This window comes from Schistocerca nitens, chromosome 3 (genome assembly GCF_023898315.1).
Source record: "Schistocerca nitens isolate TAMUIC-IGC-003100 chromosome 3, iqSchNite1.1, whole genome shotgun sequence".
In the NCBI taxonomy this organism is placed as follows: Eukaryota; Metazoa; Arthropoda; class Insecta; order Orthoptera; family Acrididae; genus Schistocerca; species Schistocerca nitens.
The window spans coordinates 573,575,591-573,596,515 of record NC_064616.1 but is presented as its reverse complement, the minus strand read 5'-3'; the positions used below and the strand labels follow the sequence as shown (position 1 = coordinate 573,596,515).

The window sequence follows — 20,925 nt, the reverse complement described above, 5'->3', positions numbered from 1 at the left end:
CACATTTCACTTCTGTACAAGGTTACACTCCGAAAAAATGCCTTCAGCTAAAAATCCCTAACACTAAAATTTATATTTGAGGTTAATACTTTCCTCATTTTCAGTAATGTTTTTCCTACTATATCCAGTCTGCATTGTAAATCCTCTCTGCTTTATTGTTTGGTAATTGGTTTTTTGCATTTGAAGGGGAACAATCCCACAACAATCCACACTCAGTTGGTGAAGTGTATGACATTATATCATCATATGACATGGTGACTGGAAGGCATAAATGCATCCAACATCCTCAAACAAAGCAATAACAGAGAATGAAGTGGCAGACCATCTCTCTGGTTGGTTGATTGGTCGATTCAGGGGAGGGGACCAAACAGCGAGGTCATCAGTCACATCGAATTAGGAAAAGATGGGGAAGGAAGTCGGCTGTGCCCTTTCAAAGGAACCATCATAAACTTTGTCAGTGATCAGTTTTAGATTAAGGTTACAAACAGCTAGATTTCTTGACTACCCATACCCACTGAAAAAGCCCACCAAACCAAGACTGTAGCAGAAATGTTGCAACTGTGTCAGGCCAATCCAGACAACTTCTTTAACCCCTTAACATATTGATTTTTTTTTCGAAATTATGTTCCAAACAATATTTTTTTTGTTAATGAAAACAAAACAAAATGACATTGCATATAAAAATGGTGAATTACAAAATTTTGAAGATCTCCAATAATAAAAAAAAACAAAAAAATGATATTGCATATAAAAATGGTGAATTACAAAATTTTGAAGATCTCCAATAATAAAATCCCGAGTATAGTCATGCACTGGACCTTGACTAAAATATCCTGAAACTGAAGTCATTTTTTAGTTTCTGTGAAGTTATGAAGACTAATCATATATTTCACAACAGTTTCTTGTGAACATAAATCTTGGAGGAGCTGGATGGAGCACAGTGGATATATTTATCTCATACCACTGGATAGCATGTCACACAACTGATGAATTGTCTCAATCTTCAGTCTCTAATGAAGTAAGATCAAACTCTTCTTCACTTTCTGAGTCGCTAAATTCCATATCAAACACAGGAGTATTGTAGCCAACCTTTTTGGATGCATTTCCTAAACAACTATACAGGAGAGAAGCTGAAAGTGCACATTTTGATGTTAAGTATCTGAAGCTGCAAACAGTAAAGATGATATCTAGTGGCAATCACCTCAACCACAACACGGCAGCCAGGCTACAAATGTTGGACCAGATGATCTGGTTGGGCACTTAACTATCAGTGTTGAAACACACATAAGCGAGATTTTGTTTTTCTTTGAAGACCTGTTACTAAGTTGTCTGAGACACTAGGGACTTTAAGTTTCTGTCAAAATTATAAAAATGGGATAACTCGAGGTTTTATGTTAAGGAGTTAAGCATCCAATCCCTATGGACACGTGCTGAGTGTATCACTGTGACACTGGGAGGAATAAGCAAAGCAAGCAGTGGAAATACAGATACACCGCCACCAAAGACGGTTAAGAGCTAACTATCATCAGGCAAGTGTTGGTGAGTGTTTATTGGGACTGCCATGCTGTGATGGTAACAGAGTGTGCTCATAGGAGCGTCACAGAAGCATACCATTGAACTATCATGTGAAGTTTATGGTAGACTGTTAAGATGAAGCTATCCAAGGGGATGTGTTTGCTCCTTGACAACACCCCAGCTCATTCCGCACAGGATAGCCACACATGCTACTTCTTTGGGGTACAAAAAATTGCCTCTCAGCCCTATATTCTTCTTTCTCCTGACATCACTCCCAGTGATTTCTTACTCTCTCCTCTGATGGAAAAAAAAAACACCATCAAGTGTCAGATATTTCCAGAATGACAGTCAGGTGATTTTCCAGGTGGAAAATTTTCTGAACAACCACAATGCAGACTTTTACAACCAAGGTCTCCGCCAAGTCACTGGGAAAAAAATCTGTCAGCAGAGTAATTGTAACATACTGCTAAGTTTCATGGTTGGAACTTTTTTTTCCCAAGGTGGCAATTAAAACTTTAGACTCAGGAGGTTAGACTATGAACCTGCTTTCTTCTGCAGGGCATACAGCTGCATTTTCCCAACTTTGTGGCCTCATTGGGTTAGTCAAACTACAGTGTCATTGTGTCCACACTGAAGTAGTAGTAGTAGTAGTAGTAGTAGTAGTAGTAGTAGTAGTAGTAGAAGAAGAAGAAGAAGAAGAATGGAGTAGGAGGGGAATGAGGGGGAAGCAGAAAGGGTGGGATGGAGGGGACAAAGAGGAGGAGAAGGAAGAAAAGAGGAAGACAGTTCATAAACTGAGTTGTTATATCCAACTTCTTGTTTGTAATCCTTCCTGCTTCTCAATGTCATCTTTGTATCATGATTAGTTATCTTTACTCATTCTAATGTTTCTTTAAACCCAAGATTTTCCAGTATTCCAAACATTCTAAATTTATCAGTGGGCACAGTTGCAACGTTTCTAAAGCTGACCCTCTTTCCATCTTCAAAATGCACTAGGTTTAAGACATTTTGTAGGAGTAATAGTAGTCATCAGACAGCAATATTTCTTGCCATAATCATAATGCAAACACTATATGGAATTACAGACTGAAACATTCAGACTGTAGCCAAGTGTTCACTGTAATGAATTGTCCCTAAAATTTCAAACTGTGTGCTGACCTGGAACTCTCATCCAGAGTTACCATATAGACAAATAAAACACATCCATATTTGTTAGCATCATGGGCAGTAAACATTTTCTGTCACACCTTTTACACCTAACAAGTGCATCAGAGATATCAGAGACATTACCAGTATTGTATCAAATGCTGTGATTTGCTTAGATACTCTTCTTTTTACTGCATGTCCAACAACACAATCTGAAACACATCTGGTTCATGAAGGTCTTATGGTTGTGTGAATGCCAAAATTACAATTAACTAATAAGACACATTTTTAGGTGATGACCTCCCAACAGGCAACAGGCACACCTAGACCACCACCATTCACAGCACCTAAAGAAGACTAACTCAAACATGTAATTATTGTGCATAAAAATGGAGTAAAAAGTGCATCTGTGTATTGGAAAATTGCACTGAAAATTATACTGTCCTGGAAAGTCTCTTGCTTGTATCATCAGTGACATTAACAGACATGTACTTGACTGCATGGTGTATAGAATGTAAGCATTTTATCCATATTTATGTATCATTTGCATTTTACAAACATAAAAAAAATCTTCTGAAAAATAACCTTTCGTTCAAACTTGTAACTGAGCTGCTCAAGTCTCTCCTGCCGCAAGAGCTCCTGGCGCAGAGCAACTTCCCTACGATGCTCAGCATGCTCTAGACCCTCCCAACTACGCTCCAAATCATGTATCAGCTGCCCATCTTGAGGAGCAAATGCAGGCTGGTTCAGAGATTTCAGTTGGGTATTGATGTGGAAATACAGAGCTTCAATTTCACTGCGTTCTTTATACCTGAAAAAATCCAGCAAGAGTTATTGGAATAACATTTACAGCTGTTTTGCTATTCAATTGACAAATTGAAAATATTTACTCTTTTCGAGAGTGGTCTGAAAAACAATAGCGACAAATGATTAATAGCAAAAAATTTCTTACAAGCTATGGTCCATAACACGTGCATTAGTAGTCTTTTCTTTGAGAGCATCTCAAAGTAATTGTTTAACAATGGTGATACTGCTACTAATGCAGTTGCCTTGCTGTGTTCCTTCAGCTGTGCCATATGGTCTTCCTACTTATACATCTCAGGTTTTCACAGCATGGTTGATTAATGGTATGCTTCTCGGTGTTCTGCCAAGTTTTTATTTCCATTTTACACACAAAATTTCAATGAGCAACACAGTTCAGCCCTTGAGGAAGACGGATGGACCAGCTGTCGAAATATGGTGTATAAATTGGAAAGAAGAACTCAGCTTAACATCCGGAAGCACATCATTAATTCCTACTTACAATTTGAAGAAGGATGATTAGATTTTAACATCTCATCCATGATGAGGTCATCAGAGACCAAGCTTATGCTCTGGTGGGGAAAGGATGAGGAGGAAAGTAGGCTCTGTCCTTTCAATAAGAACCATCGGGGCATTCACATTATGTGATTAGGGAAACTACGCAAAACATAAATCAGGTTCACCTGATGAGAATCTGAATGCCACTTCTTCTGAATGAGAATCGAGAGTCTTACCACTGTTACACCTCTTTCAGTTTACACTTCAAGAATTTCTACACTATAAAATACCTAAATTTTTAGCATACATTAACATATGCTAAAGAAGAGTACTATTGTAATGTGTATGACAGAAAAGGATTCTGTAACATTCTCTTTAGGAAAACTGGTGGCGTAAAATGTTCTATTCATAAATGCCAGTTTATGCCACGAGTTGTTTTATCACTGGCCATAGAAATAAAAAGTATATATTCCTACCCATTTCCCCCTTATTTTATACAAGCTCACTAGATCTTGGGTGGTAGGATTCCTACTTAGAAAGCTCCAGACCTATGTACTGTAGAAACTGTATTTCAACACTATCAATGCCATGTACATGATGTCCCAGATTCAAAATACGTCACCATGTAGCACAACACATGAATGGGTGAGAAATAGACTATTTTATGTTATTTCCATTTGAACATCCCATTCACAGTTGATCCCCACTGGCAGTTGCTTTCCTGTCAGGAATGAAATTACATATTTAATCTAACAATGTTCCATTACATCCATATCAGATGAAACAACACATGAATTTTTCCTTGATTTTATTATTTTAAGAAAGTGAAAAAAAAGAAGTGGAAAACTGTGGCATAAATATGAAATTGAAATGAATCCTTGTCTTACTTCAATCTTTCTAAAGTATTTAGACACTAATATGCAAGTTACTTTATCCACTTCTGGAGGATATTCAGCCTGTCACAGTTTGAATTTGAATAAAGACATTTCAGAGGATAGCTTTATTATTTTACTCAGAGATTAAATAAAAAACAGATGTGACATAATATGCACAGGCCACTAGAGGCATTAAGATTTAAGAATTAATTGTGTAACACATGATGAGCTTACGACTTAAGAAAAGAACACAATGTCATGCAACACACTTTATCTAATTTGCATAACAAGCTATCTGCATGAGAAGAAGTTAAGAATGAATTCAATAAACACCAATCACAGATCCTTTATTCTGTTTGCAATGTTGTCAAACCACACAAAATGGTACAAAGAGTGAAAATTGGAAATGCCTTTTTTCTTCAGAAAAGTATTTAACTGGTTTCCCATAAATAGCCTTCTTTTGTAATGCAAGACAAATGATTTTACTGCATTATGATACCAAAAAAAAATAATTTAAAAATTAAATATTAGTATAATCAATGTTTTGACTTACATGACAATGAAAATTTAAACTCAAAGATTCACTCCAAAATTTCTACAATATCTTGATTGGGTACTTTTGTATACTTCAACATCTTTGGAATACAGAAATTAGAAACTAAATTGTACCTATTTTTCTTCGTCAATATTTCAGTTTAAATGATCATTTACACAAAAAGTATTTACTTCACAAAAGAAGGTAATCAGTATCTGTGTGGTATTTACAGACATACATCTTGCAGACAATTTCTTGATCAGTTAAGAATTCTAAAAGCAAACTAATTTGATAACAATATTATGAAAAGGATAGTTGCTACTCACCATATAGAGGAGATACTGAGTTGCAGATAGGCACAACAAAAAGACTGGCTATGTGTTGAGTAGCAACTGTTCGATTTTAAACTAATTTTATATATTTTTTCTACAATAAACTCCTATTTAAGAATGTAATAACCAAAAACTACTGTGGAAGGAAAAATTACTTTTCTACATCTTCTAATAAATCTACTTTTCATTCAGTAAGGTGTGGAGCAGACAAAATCTACTCCAGAGAATAATTTATCTTTGAGAAACCAGAATTATGTTTAAAAACAGGTAAAAATTGTTCCTTGTTAGCATCTCTTTCTACATAATTGATTGAATAAATAGATTATAAAATACAACTAATAATACATAAGATGCTGAGTTATTTTGATACTATTTCTTTCATTGAAATAGTTTATTCTTTTCGCACATATTAAAAAAATTAAATTATTAAATGCTTACTTTGGTGGTTTCTCAACTGTTCTGTACTGTTTGAATCTCAAGAGCTCCTTCTGAATACCTTCTAGAGAATTTGGAAAATTTCTATCTTCCAGTTCTGTTACTTTCTGTCTTATCCATTCTAGTAAATCTGTAGTGAGTTTCTCATAAAATACTTTTTTCTTATCGGCATCCATCATTTGCCCAACAATCTGTAAGCAATAAAATTATACAAGGTATGTTTAATCCATGTGTGTCTCTTATCATAATCAGTAAAAGATTGTCATAAAAAATATGAGCATATATGTATTTTATATAAATGAGCTGGTCAGGTTTGAGACACATCAAGCTGCAAGAACTAAATTTTATAGGTGTCACAAAAATCTTATTATAGCCAAGAGAACAGAAATGTAATTCTTTAATGAACAAAAACTGTACTCCCGATTATATTAAAGGGGGTGGGGGCACATGCTAATGGCACCTCTTGTGGATGCATATGCTTCATATCAATAATCTGAAAGTATTGCATCTCTGTTAGGAAAACCAAAAAAGGAGAAACACATACAAATTTTTTTAAAAAAATGATAGCTTTATCAAGAAGATTAACTAAAACAGTTGTGTTTGGTACCAATACATTCAATCAAATGCTGAATGCTGGTTAGTGACAAATGGAATAGTGAATACTACTCTTGAACAAAAACTCACATTCGCTATTCGTCTTCCACTCTTCATTTCATTCTTCATTCTTGCAAATGTGTGGTAGTATGATGCTACATAGGTTATGATGGATTTTTCATCTGGCCTTGCCTGGTCCACATCTAAGGAAAAGACAATGATAATGTGGTAAATCTTTGGAACACTCACAATCTACAATAATTTAGTCTTAATTCATTTTAAGTCACCTTCAGCATCCAGCAGACGTGGAATACCAAGCTCTGTGTTGGCAACATCAAACGCATTGTTAAGGTTGTCTATGTGCTTGTGGGGCTGTAGAGCAGCATAATCAATCAAATCTGGTCTGTGAGCATGAATCAGTGCATTGAAACCAAGCCCACTTCGCCATGAACCTGTAAGTTAAAAATACTGTATGTTACATACTTATATATGTTTGGCAAGGAATCTGAAAAGAAATATTTGTTTACTGACCAGTGAAGTCTTGAATATTGACACCTGGGTAACCACTAGTCTTCCTTTGACACCAGAGGAGCAGTGCATCTTTTGCAGATTTCTTTTCACTGCTCTCATTTTCTTCATCCTGTCAAAGAAACAACAAAACAAAAATAGGTAAGCAAATTCTAAAAAATGAAATGAGCGTGTGGCATTCTTGGCTGGGAGGCCCCAACCAGGGAAGTTTGGCCGCCACATGCAAGTCTTATTTCAGTCGATGCCACATTGGGTGACTTACATGCTGGTGATGAGCATGAAATCATGAGGAGGACAACACAACACCCACGAGCGGAGAAAATCTCCAGCCTGGCCAGGAATGGAACCAGGGCCCAATACATGAGAGGCAAGAATTTAACCAATCAGTTAAGCAGGTAGACAGCAAATTCTAATAACTAAACTATGAAAAAACCCATTTGACTAGTATGCAAGAACAGTTTTACAAGGATGCTATGCAAATGTGGTTTCAAGCTTAACTTCTGGCAAATAAAGGATAAATGCAACACATCTAATCCTCAGTCATTAACATTACCAGATTAAATGTGACTAATTACAAAAATAAGAAATATAATATTAAATCTAACATACCACATCTATTTCAATTTCTTGGATCTGGAAACGAAGAATAATTGTCCAGATCAGACCAAGAATGAGTCTGGGATTTCCATCGACAATATCTTCTGCTCCAATACTTTCTAAACGAACCTAAAACAAAACAAAAAATTAAAAAGAGGAATGTTTTGAGTCTAGAAACTTCATACATAACAATTTTTCCCTCCAGGTTGTGCCATATGCTGCACAGTTAGAACTGTTAATAACGAAAAAAATAAATAATATATCAGAATTCATGGATAATGTTTTAGACAAATAATAAGGGGTCACAGGAAGTTGTCATTTGGGTAATAAATGTCACTGAAATTGCCTTCAGTCTTTTTGTGGGCGAATTGTAAAATGCACACGTCAGCTCCTAATTCAAATATTTTCATATTAAACTTAGATCAGGAAAGTGATGAAAAGCTTCACATACTATTAAATTAACATGTCACTTGTTTACTTCACCACAGAGTTACAAATTATTTACTTATTTAATAATAATTTGAATTTGTTAACTATTGGTACTGTTTAGAAATACAACCACGCCACATGTATCTTAAAATTAAATACTGAAACTGGCAGCAATATCTAATTGCTAGTAAATGTAGCCTTCTGTGGATATTGTCATTATTGCTTTGTTCGTTATCTATCTGGCATTAAAATGGTTACAACACTTTCACTATCCTTTTATATTAATTATCTACAATATTTTCCCAACTATATACTTCTCTAATGCTAGTTACACCATTCCATTAGTTGTTGAATTAACTACACTTTTCTTATTTTATTTCTTTTTTTTTCAATCTTTTAAACTTCATCTTTAAATGACCTGGTGGAAGTGGGATACAACGGGGTTCGGAGACCAAACTGCGAGGTCATTGGTCTCATCGGATTAGGGAAGGATGGGGAAGGAAGTCGGCCGTGCCCTTTTCAAAGGAACCATCCCAGCATTTGTCTGAAGAGATTTAGAGATATCACAGAAAACCTAAATCAGGATGGCCGGATGCGGGAATGAACCGTCGTCCTCCTGAATGCAAGACCAGTGTGCTACCCTGAGATACAATGAACAGTAGTTCATACTTGAAAACAGTAGAACTCACTCTACTATTGAGAGCGTGTAAGATTATTATTATTTTACATAAAAGAAAACCTTAACAGTTATAACCATAGCCATTCAGTTCATAATCATAATACTCATCAAGCATTAGAGAGAGAAATACCTACAACTCTATCTTTTTTTTTCCTTTTTAATTATATAAAAATAAGCCTTTTCAACACATTATCTATGCAGGCACTTGATGACTCTCTTAAGGTCTTTAAAAATAAGGCCCAAAATTGTCTGAAAGAAAAAACTTTTTACACTCTTTTAAAGAATTTGAAATCTCTTCTAAAGTAGACCTGATTTACTAAATAACTGATAACACTGTTTGTTTGTACCTTCTTTCTATGCTTTTTTGTCCCCTCTGGTATCTCGTCTTCTGTGTATAATGAATATGCAAAGTAACTAAATAACATTCAGCTTATATTTTACCATTAACCACACTGGGAAATTTTTGTGTATGCCATCTGTATCTTTATAATGTGAAATGTAGTAAGTAATTTAATAATTTCTTAATTATGGGGCTTGCAGCATATATTATGTCACAGTAGGAAATTATGCAGAGAACTGGAAGATACTATGGTGCTTGATATTTTACTTTTGGATACAAGCTTATTTCAACTTTACTGCCTTCATCATCAGTATGTCTGCAAATAATCACATACATTTATTTATTTTGCATAATATATAAATTATAGCTTTTTTTTGTGCTCATGTCCTGATGATGTAGATGTACATATATCAACCCTGAGTAAACCATTACTGCTGTCTGTAGCTCTTGGATTATTTTCAGCAACATTTTAAAATTGTTCGATAATTTGCTGTTGCGTGTATATTATAACACATTTGTTATTATCTGAGAGTTGCTGAAATTAAAGTTTGACAGCTAGTTATTTACTCAAAGATATTTATACAACATGTGTGGGATAGAGTATCTCCACTGTAAGTAATATTTTATGTCGAGCAGTTACTGTGGGACTGAATGTTAATTATAATCATGAAAATTATTTTAAAAATTAAGTATCATGTCATTCATTATCCAGAAAGTAAACAGAATTGCCCATTACAGGATCATCAAAGAATGTATTGCCAACTTATCCCATCATTACGTAAAATTGTTACAGGATAAGTACAGTGAGGGGTTTTCAGATGATGATGATGATGATGATGATGATGATGATGGTGTCCTACAAGAATCAGTGTCCTGTGGTTTTAGATCACAAACAGTTTGCTCATTTCTGCGATAAGAACATCCAGGCATTCGTGGAGTAGAGACAGGATTAAAATGTAATGTACAGTTCAATCCTGTTTTCATACACATATGAGGAAGTTCATGACATTAACCTTCTTAATTTCTCTGGCTCAACCGCTGCGTAATCTGTAAACCTGATGCAAGCCTTACATGTTACTCATATTTGTTTTTCTGTACATAGTTTTTTGCACTGACTTGCGCCAGGAGATATTTATGTACTTTTTATACATCTATGTAACAGTGAGATGACAAAATATTATGCGCTGAGCTCCTTCAACATTCCAGTTACGTTCCTCAAAAGATTTTCAGTTTATTTCAGAACGTGGGGAAAAAGAAAAGGACAAGCGCGGCTCGTTTGTTTTGAAGGACACAGCAAGCGGGAAGCGTTGTTCTGCGGTCAAGGTCACATCTCCTGATCACTCCCAAACGCCCGCCCAAAACGGTACTGACGACAGCATGCAGGAGCCACGCTTTTCAGCTCGTGTTAGTCCTCATCAGTTAGTTTTTGTTTATAGAGGGTAAGCCACGGCTGTTGTAAAATGCATCGATTACGTGCTTCGGAATATTGCGCATGCAGTTCATATGACTGTTTAAACACACCATTAATGCGTAATGTAGTTTAACATGCAACTGCGTCATTGGAAAATTGGCGCAATGAATTTTAGTTACCAAATACATTATTTTCTTCTTCAAAAAACATACTTTACGCAGTCGTCATTTTCTCATCAGATTTCCGACAGCGTACGATCAACCAGGCGTGAAAATCCGCTGTAACGTATGAAGGCTCAGCCCTGTTAACCGTCATCACTAGACATTAAAACTCTAAGCTAGCATTGTGGGCCACTTTGCCATTAATGTGCTATTTGGGGTACAGTGAATTTTTTTTTTCCTCGTAAGTACGTACGTATTGCCTAACAGAACGCGAAAACATTGTGGGCACGACATTTGAGTTTCTCTGTTTTCGTATATGAGTACACTTAGTATGTGCCCTTAGTTACTTGCTCGGGTCGTAGTTGGTGGAAAGTGTTTCTTCCATAGTCATGCCTAACATAAATTATGATCTTAAGGCTCTCAGGATAGCTACGAATAATATGAACCTCAAATCCAATCCTCGCAGAGATCCACCAAAAGGCACATGGCAAAACGAATGTTTTCCTACGTGCAGAGGAAAAAATAATGTATAATCGTGATAGCTGAGTTGCCTAAGCACTGGAACTTGGATTCGCGAGGCCGGCTGTAGCAGTGTTTGCAACTACGCTAGAGAAAGAGACTCAGCGAGGGTTTACTTTCAGTGACATATTATCCACGTTGGTTGCGAAACCACAGTAGCTCTGGCAGAGCCCCGTTATTGCAAATGAGTTCACGCAAATTCATTTTTTTTAAACATACAAAAATACTTTTTTGGCCTGCCCCAGCTCGTAAACCATCTACCAATTTATTTCTAGTGTTAACTGTATTATGATTACCAACATTTATCGTCTTTTTGCCAGTTATAAATAACTAGTGATATCCTTGTGCCAGCTGTATTGTTGAGACCCATTAACCCGCTCTAACATTTCATTGGCCTTGGGTAACGTTTTTATTTCTATCATCATTTCTGTTTGTGATTTTTTTTTTAGTGTAAATGAAGCTCCAATAAAATTCTAACCCTGTGGCTAAACGTCTTTCCGAATCCGTTGTTACCGTTGGATCACTCGCAGATTATAAACTGTGCACGTAGGAGGAGTCTTCTTTCCAGCAGTTAATCTTGTCTAACAGAGATGTTCACTTTGCTGCACATGGAATGCGGATTTAATAGTTGATCTTAAAGGAGCAGTAAATGGCAGTAACTTCGTGAAAACGAACTTTCATTTATCAAAATAGACGTAGTTCAATTCAACTATTTTCATTAAGACAGCACAGTAACAGAGCTTCCTACATTAAAAGAAATCCCTAAAAGGCGTTTCGAGGAACGTCCCACTGAAGCTACTCTTCGTCAGAAGTGTTCCAATCACCGAACTCAACCTTTGCATTGAATAAAACGTGCAGGATGTGGCGTCGGAACCGGATCTCCACCTTACGCGCAGGCAGTCCCTGCGAGCACGCCAACAAGAGCGACGCAAAGCTGCAGCTAGCTGCGACCTCTGTCGGTAGTCACAGTTCTAGCGTTAGTTCGGTCTGTCAGAACATGTCTTCGGTTAACTTCAATGAGAAAGAAGTGCTTGCGGAAGCTAGAGACGGAAGCGAGTGCCCCTCCGGCAAACGCGGTTAATCTGGTACATATACTTGTTAGAGCACATAACCAAGTGCGGAGTATGAATGCAAAATACAGGTTCTATAAAGTGTACTCGCTGAACTCGTCACGTCTAGCTGACATGAAAGTCCAACCTGATGGCAATACTATAAGTTTTCTTCGTCAGGAAAGCAAGTAACTATCGAAGGCATGGCGGGAAACTACGTATTGTTTAATGAAGTCTCTGCGACTAGAATCACGTCAGCGTCAGCAAATATATGGCGCACAGCCTCTTTGTTTTCACCACGATGTAAAATAATATTGCGTATACTTCCCTGTAGTCTGTCGGTACCAAGTATCTGCTTCTTCGTATTGCTCAATACGTATCCTATGTATCTGTTCAAATTATTAACGAGCAGTCCAATTTTCACAAAATTTTCGGTGGCGTAACTATAATAGATATCCTGGATACATAACTCGCAATTCCTCAGAGTGCGCACTTGATAACGAGAGACCACAGAGATAGATTTATGATTTGAAATCGCGATGAAAATACAGTATGTGCACGGCGTAAAATGTTTCTCCAGAAGCATTTGATCGTGGTATACATCAATCTATAGTTAGGGGGAGAGAGGGAGGGAGAGAGAGAGAGGGGGGGGGGAGAGAAAGAGGGGGGGGGGAGAGAGAGAGAGAGAGAGAGAGAGAGAGAGAGAGAGAGAGAGAGATGCTGGGATGTTATGTACGGCGTTAACTCACCTTCGTGTGCAAGAAGGCGAGAGATTTGTTGACGTTCTCCACTTTGTGCACGCGCATTTTGCCGTTGTTGGGTTTGCCGAGCTTCTCACCGGAGATTATTTCCAGCAACTTCAGCAGCTTCTTCCCATCCGCCAAATCGGTAAATAGATCGTCCACTTCCATTCTTGCCTGTCACAAAATAAACACAATCACACATCTGCTATTATAAAAAAATAAAATATGAGGTCACGTGCGTTTACAAGTGAGACACAATTGGTTGCTACGAATTAAGGTACTAGGAAATCACAAATAAAATTTTACGTGTGGTGGAGGTATTCTTCCAACGTAAAGCCGTAGATAATCCAGAAATCTCTAAGTATGCTGAGTCATCTATGTAAAATTTACGTCCCTGATTGCGAATCGTTTATCAGTAACAGCTGAATCTCTCCTCATTTCACAACAGGTTCACTTCAAACCTGGCAAAATTTTTCATCACTAAACTCTCAACGTAATACAGTAAACTGAGTATTGTTTACAAGAACATACCACAGGAACAGTTTTTGCGTAGATAGCTACAGTGTATTATATAGCCCTCTTGAAAGAACTATAGAAAACGACAGTATTCCTGATACTAAAACTTCAAGAGGCTAGTTTGAAAAGCGTGTCTGCACTGACGCTATCTGAAGGCTAGCGCTTTTTTACTTAAAACAGCTGATGTCGCTAAACGGTAGCATTAACCTATGGTACTCTCGTACACTGGAACTTCTGACGAGACAGGCAAGACAAAGCGATCTGGATGGGGTATTACACTGTATACCGTCTCACTCGCAAGGATAAGAGAGAACCTTGTAATAGCTGCAAATATTTTGTTGATTCTGAAGAGCAGCGCAGAATATGACTACATCAAAACACTGTGTTGCAACTTCCTAGCAGATTAAATCTACAATCCAGACCGAGACTCGAACCCGAAACCTTGCCATCCGCGGCAAGGCTCTTCCAGACTGAATTATCCGGGCACGACTCACGATCTCCCTCATAGCTTCACTTCTGCTAATACCTCTACCTCTCTCCTACTTTCAAAATTTAACCCAAGTCCTTCTGCAACTTTTCGGAACTAGTACTACCGGCAGAAAGGATATGGAGAGGAACAGGTTATTCACAGCTTAACCCTGTGTGTCAACATAAAAAATTAATTTTAAAATTTTTCGCAAAATTTATCTTTATTACCCTAATGAGCAACGAATACAAGGTGAAATTGATACAAAGTCGACAATCAGTTGTTTTAAATTTGTGATTTCACTCTAGACTCACGGACACAGTTTTCAACCACCCATAATTTCACGAGATATATTTGAAAGCCATTTCGCATTTTTCCTTGACACAATCCCACAGCTCGAAACTGCTGTGAACTCATAATGCCTAAACAAATTCTAGGCCTAAAGAACAAGCAAAACTGGGCCTAAAATTTAATAAATTTATATCAAAAGTACATACAGTTCCAGTGGTTTCATTTCGAAAGCACTAACAACAGCAGTCCTCCACACCCAAATTTACATTACAATAACTTTTCACATACATGTTTTAACGATCATTAAATTTAAAAAAAAAATCACATGTCACAATCTCCTACAATCAAGTAGCATTATCTCCGCGCCGACTGTTGCACTGGACGCTATGAGTGGCTGCTTCAGTTTACTATATACGTTCACTACATACGTAGAAGTACCTCATTGTACCACTAGATGCATCTCTCTCGCAGTATCATCGGTGGTTTCACACGAAAGGCACTGGTACTTAAAAAATAATTAATAAAATAGTAGTTTCAGGCGGAAACCACCGGTATTAAAAGATTAAGGAATTGTTTCCACAATGAATCTCACTTTGCAGCGTAGTGCACGCTGTTTTGAAACTTCCTAGCAGATAAAAACCGTGTGTCAATGCGGGACTCTAACCTAGAACCTGTCTTCCGTGGACGCACGACACACCACTCGCCCCCACAATTTCACTTCTGCCAGTACCTTTACCTACTTTCAAACTTCACAAGCGAGGTTACGGGTATTCTTATGGAAGTGTTGGGGCGTAGCGCCATACATCACTCCAACAGAAATCTTGCGATACATAATAGCCGCCGCGTGACCACTACGGTCGCAGGTTCGAATCCTGCCTCGGGCATGGATGTGTGTGATGTCCTTAGGTTAGTTAGGTTTAAGTAGTTCTAAGTTCTAGGGAACTGATGACCTAAGAAGTTAAGTCCCATAGTGCTCAGAGCCATTTGAACCATAATAGCCGCGCCGCCACGGTGTCAACGCGGGTAGCTTGACAGAAAGGTAGATCTACCATAACGCAGTTCAAGAAAAGCGCTCCATGTAACATGACAATATGATGTGGCCTATCTACCTAGACTGTAATGGCGCAGCTTGCTTTTTGTCAGTCGGCCAGTTCACCACTCATGACAGTAACTGATTATCTACCGATGCTGACTTTTATACCAGCGCACTGCACTGTTGAATGTCGTTTATTTTCAGGTGAGGTAACAAGCAAAATATCAAATTTACAGTTCGTAGCACGTGAAGTGTCTCAGTTTTCCATGAGAACATGAGCCAAGAACGTCAATTTAAAACATATAAATGCCAACACCACTAGACGCATGGAAACGAGAGTGTGTTTATGCTTTGCGAAACTGCCGCTTGACTTAGGGCGTGAAAGCGAAGACGTAAAGTGCCTGCCTGAAAATTTGGTTGAGAGCAACTCGATGATGTTAATGAGTTCCCAGCAATATCCCGTCCTTGTTTGTGGGAAGCCATGACAAAGTTAAGGACTTCACTGTGTATGCACGCATTATTATTCTGTTGCACATAGAAATGTCAGATTTCAGGAAGATGTAAAATACATGTTCTGAAACCCTGTCACATATGAGTTTGTTAGCCTGATATCTGATACACACAGAGAACACGTGTTAATCACACCTAACTCCTTTCCTTCACGAGTTTCAGCTGAACCACGGAGCAACAGAAACAATTAACAACATTCAACAGAGTTTTGGATCTGACACAGTAAACGAATGAACCCTATAGCTGTGTAATGGTGTACAGGTGTTTTTCATAAAGTTATAAACTGATTAACGATGTTAAGTCCTGCGGCCATGAGTGAAATTGAGCCCGAAGAAGAAGAGGTCTAAACGGGTCATCATCATGAAGCCCCATACGGCAAGTAGCACGGCTCAAAGTTATACATGTCCCACTAAGAGAGAGACTAACAGTATTGAGTGTGTAACCAACTTCTAACACCGCAAAAACCCAGTTTTGCGCCTTTCATCGACGAAAGAGATACGCATACAGAGCGATCCAAGTCACATTTAAAGGAGCAATGTACGTACTCAAACAACTTTGGTTTTATCCTGGGCAAGGCTCTGACACATACGCAGCAATGTGCCGACACCAGGAAAGCCAGTGACACTAATAGTTGTCGGCTTAACTACAAGTGGTAAAAGCAACAGGTTTGGCAATTTGCTACTCTTGCTATGAATAAGCATTTCGCAGATGGTACAAATCCGCTAACGCTAACCAAGTTTACGTCACACACGAAAAAACATACAGAGTCATCACCAGCTGCCTCAAACTTCCTCCCACATAGTATTTACCACCTGGCTGGAATGGCTCCATCGACAATTCCACGGGAGACAACTGCCCACCAACAGAGAGCGAAACAGTCCACTTGTGAACAACACCCACTATACGGCTACCCTAAGGCTAAAACAAAGAAATAGCTTCCGCAAAGTAACCGTGGACTACGAACATCAAACTCAGTGGAATGGCGTCAACTTCAAAATGAACATTACTGGCTGGAACTATCAGAGTAACTAGCGGCTGCCATCTCAAAACCGACGAAGTCTGGAAATCCTTCAACATACCGCGAACAGGAATATAAAGTTCAAAGCAGAGCTCCTAAATTTGGGATATCCAGTACCACCTAACTTCCACAACTGTGACATCCAGGCAGCCTAACACATTTGTTCCTGCCCTGATTGCTCCACTCAAGTGCAGCATCGAGCACCTCTTGACCAACAATTCATAATGCAATAGACGTAGCCTGCTTCTGGCCTAAAAAGCTATATCACTTGTAAAAATTGCAACAACTTAAGGGAATGAATTCAATTCAGGGCGATTAGAACACTACAATGGGCATTTGAACGTCGAAACTGGCACAAGGTACTGAGTGGCATTTTCTAACAAGTACCGCAGTGATGGCACCATCTACTACCGCGACGACCGCAATCATGCAGGCAGCATGTTTTAGCAGTGTAACTGAGAATCTCAAATATAGCAGTTTGGAGTGCTCACGTGTAAAACATGTAAACCATATTTATTAATGACTATCTGAATACAAATCGAGATACCAGCCCACGTTCAGGCAACTCTGCATGCCCTGTTTCTACTATAGAACACTGCCCAGCTACATGAGGCGCAAGCTTTTATAAGGACACAACGTGCCTCGCTGATTTACATGCCTGCACGTTCTCCCGACTTATCTGGGACATAACTGGTCGGCAACTTGTTCGTCACCGTTCCCAATGACCACTGTTGATGTTCTGTGAACTGCTGTACAAACAGGGTGGAAATGGGTTCCTCAGGAACATATCCTACTATGATTCTATGTCTCAGCGTTTAGACGCTATGGTTGCAGCACGTAGAGTGTTCACTACATATTGCATTTTTGAAATCAAAGATCACGTACCGTAATGCCAGTCATTTCTATATTGAGGTGTACCTAATCTGTGATTTGAAATTCATTTAAATCATATATTGTTCTTGATATAATTTTCAAGAACCTTAGTATTCTCAAGGAAAGATTTCTGTGCCGTGTGCGAATGAACATACTTTACAGCAGTAGTGCATTTCTGTAATTGAGGTGTGTCATTTATACCGATGCGCCAAAACATTATGACCACTGACCACAGCGCGTCACGTGATGCGGTAAGCAAAATACGAGGGGCGTTCAATATGCAATGCAACACTTTTTTTCTGAAAGCAGGTTGATTTTATTCAGGATCCCAATACACCATATTATGTATCTCTTCTTGGCTATAAAACCCTGTTTTTCAACATAATATCCGTTTAATGGGATGGACTTACGCCACCTTACCTGAAGGTCTGTATGCTTGCATGGTATCACTCTACTGGTCGCCGTCGCAGCCGTCTTGGTGCATCAATACCCTCCCCATCACTCGCGTACTGCTTCCTGCGAAGTGCATCCTTAATTGGGTCAAACAGACTGAAGTCGGAAAGTGCGAGATCCGGGCTCCAGGGTGGATGAGGGAGAACAGTCCAATGGTTTAGTGAGCTGCTTCGGGTGCGTCAGCACTACCAACAGAGACCCCTAGTTTGCAGCGAGATATTTGTGATCCGTCAATCACCTCGAGTCGAGTGAGTGTGTCCGCGCGTTCCAACGGCCGGCCGGCACGCGGCAAATCGGACAGGTTTGCGGGACCTGTGTTGGTGTTGACAGGCGCCTCGCCCAACGACTCGCCCTGCTTTTGTTCATTGCCAGGTCTCCGCAGACATTCTGCAAGCGCCTATGAATATCTGCACTGCTCTGGTTTTCCACCAAAAGAAACTCAGTGACAGCTCTCTGGTTGGAATGCACCTCCGTTTCAGACGGCATCTTCATGGCTACGTATAGCGTCGCCACCTATGGGAACTTCATGAAACTAGAGGGGCTGAAGTGGGAATATTCAACCATGTCCCGCAACAAATTCTGCATTTTTTTCAACCGAAATTGGCCAAGAAAAATATGTGTTGCATAACTTATTGAACGCCCCTCGCGTTTAAGCGGAGCAGAGACGAATTTAGAACCGTTCTAGGGACGATACGGGCCGGAAATTGGGAAATCCACCAACATACTCAACTTTGACAACGGGTAGACTGCTATGGCCCGGAATATCTCTCAACCGGCGAAGCTGGTGGGCTAGTCGTGTGCTCTCGAGCTTCTACTGAAAGTGGTTTGAAGGACGGTGAAACCACGACTAGGCGACAAAATGTTGTACGTCCTTGCCTTATCACACAAAGTGGAGGTCGGAGGCTTGCCTGCTCTGTAATGCAAGATAGACAGCGATCTTGGAGAAAGGCTGCTCGAAACATGCATGACGCGGACGGAGGTCGATGGGGGTAGTATTGCTTGACGGAGGTCGATGGGGTAGTATTGCTTACGGAGACATTTATATGGGATTCCATGGTACTTCGGGTAGTAACCTACAGCATCAGGACAACTGTGGACGACATGAACATTACTGCAGGCCAGCTGCATCCCTTCATCGTCTTTCCTGAAGCCGATGTCATCTCCCAGTAGGATAACTGTCCGCGTCACATGGCTGGAATCGTGCTACAGTGGTTTGAGGAGCGTGACAGAGAACTCTTGTTGATGTTAAAAAAAATGGTTCAAATTGCTCTGAGCACTATGCGGCTTAACTTCTGAGGTCATCAGTCGCCTAGAACTTGGAACTAATTAAACCTAAGGACATCACACACATCCATGCCCGAGGTAGGATTCGAACCTGCGACCGTAGCGGTCGCTCGTCTCCAGACTGTAGCGCCTAGAACCGCAAGGTCACTCCGGCCGGCCTCTTGTTGATGTATTGACCACCAGATTCGTCTGCTCATAATCCAGTGGACCACATCAGGGACGCTATTGGGCGTCAGCTCCGCGCGCACGAACCAACGGTCCGCAATTTACGGGATTTGCGTCACCTGTGCGTAGACATCTGGTACCACGTACCTCAGAAAACCTACCAAGGACTTGTCTAATCCAGGACCGTAGCTGTACTGCATTCCAAAGATGGACCAGCACTCTATTAAGCAGGTATTCATAATGTTTTGGCTCATTAGTTCAGCGTCTGAATGTTAAATAGGAGTGTGCCAGCAGCAAATGGGGCATATGGACAAGCTACAAACGCGAAGTCGCATTACCAGCAACAGCCACAATCCCAGTCACCGAGAAGTTCAACTTCCTTAGCATTTTTACGTTCACAAATGCAGGCGCATTTGGCAGAAACGTTTGTGCCGAAAAATAGGAAAAATTACTTTCCATACAGTTCTTCCTCTTCTGTCCTTCGCGTCATTCCAAGCACGAAATAAAGAACGTCTAAGCGAGCCTGGCTCCATATTTCCCCATTTCTAATAATGATGCTGATTTTTTGTGGTTACTAATGCACGACTTTTCAAGGGACCTTTTGAAATTTAACTTGATTAACTTGGATTCCTAAAATATTATCTCAGTTCCGCGTGTAAGATAAATTCAGTGATGATTATTATTTTCAACAAACCGAATATTGCCGCGCGGCGTAGCCGAGCTGTCTCAGGCGCCTTGTCACGGTACATGCGTCGGATGTTCGACTCCTCCCTCGGTCATGGGTGTGTGTGTTGTCCCTCGCGTAATTTAATTTAAGTTAGATGAAGTAGTATGTAGGCTTAGGAACCAATGACCTCAGCAGTTTGGTCCCATAAAAACTTACAAAAAAAAAATGTGTGTACAGCAGGAAGTTATTAATCACCAACAATCAAGAATTATTAGAATGAGATTTTCACTCTGCAGCGGAGTGTGCGCTGATATGAAACTTCCTGTCAGATTAAAACTGTGTGCCCGACCGAGACTCGAACTCGGGACCTTTGCCTTTCGCGGGCAAGTGCTCTACCAACTGAGTTACCGAAGCACGACTCACGGCCGGTACTCACAGCTTTACTTCTGCCAGTACCTCGTC

The 20,925-nt window shown here is 39.4% G+C and overlaps 1 protein-coding gene across 1 annotated transcript in view; it reads right to left on the bottom strand.

Annotated features, from left to right (window-relative positions):
- Positions 1 to 20,925, bottom strand: part of LOC126248484 (spectrin beta chain, non-erythrocytic 1) — a 294,125-nt gene that overhangs the window by 183,440 nt on the left and 89,760 nt on the right. Inside the window, exons 3-9 of the mRNA XM_049949503.1 lie at positions 13,194 to 13,361; positions 7,869 to 7,985; positions 7,263 to 7,371; positions 7,019 to 7,183; positions 6,822 to 6,934; positions 6,141 to 6,328; positions 3,247 to 3,472 (exon numbers count right to left, since the gene is read on the bottom strand). Of these exons, the coding sequence (XP_049805460.1) occupies positions 3,247 to 3,472; positions 6,141 to 6,328; positions 6,822 to 6,934; positions 7,019 to 7,183; positions 7,263 to 7,371; positions 7,869 to 7,985; positions 13,194 to 13,361 (1,086 nt within the window). The remainder of the gene's footprint in view (positions 1 to 3,246; positions 3,473 to 6,140; positions 6,329 to 6,821; positions 6,935 to 7,018; positions 7,184 to 7,262; positions 7,372 to 7,868; positions 7,986 to 13,193; positions 13,362 to 20,925) is intronic.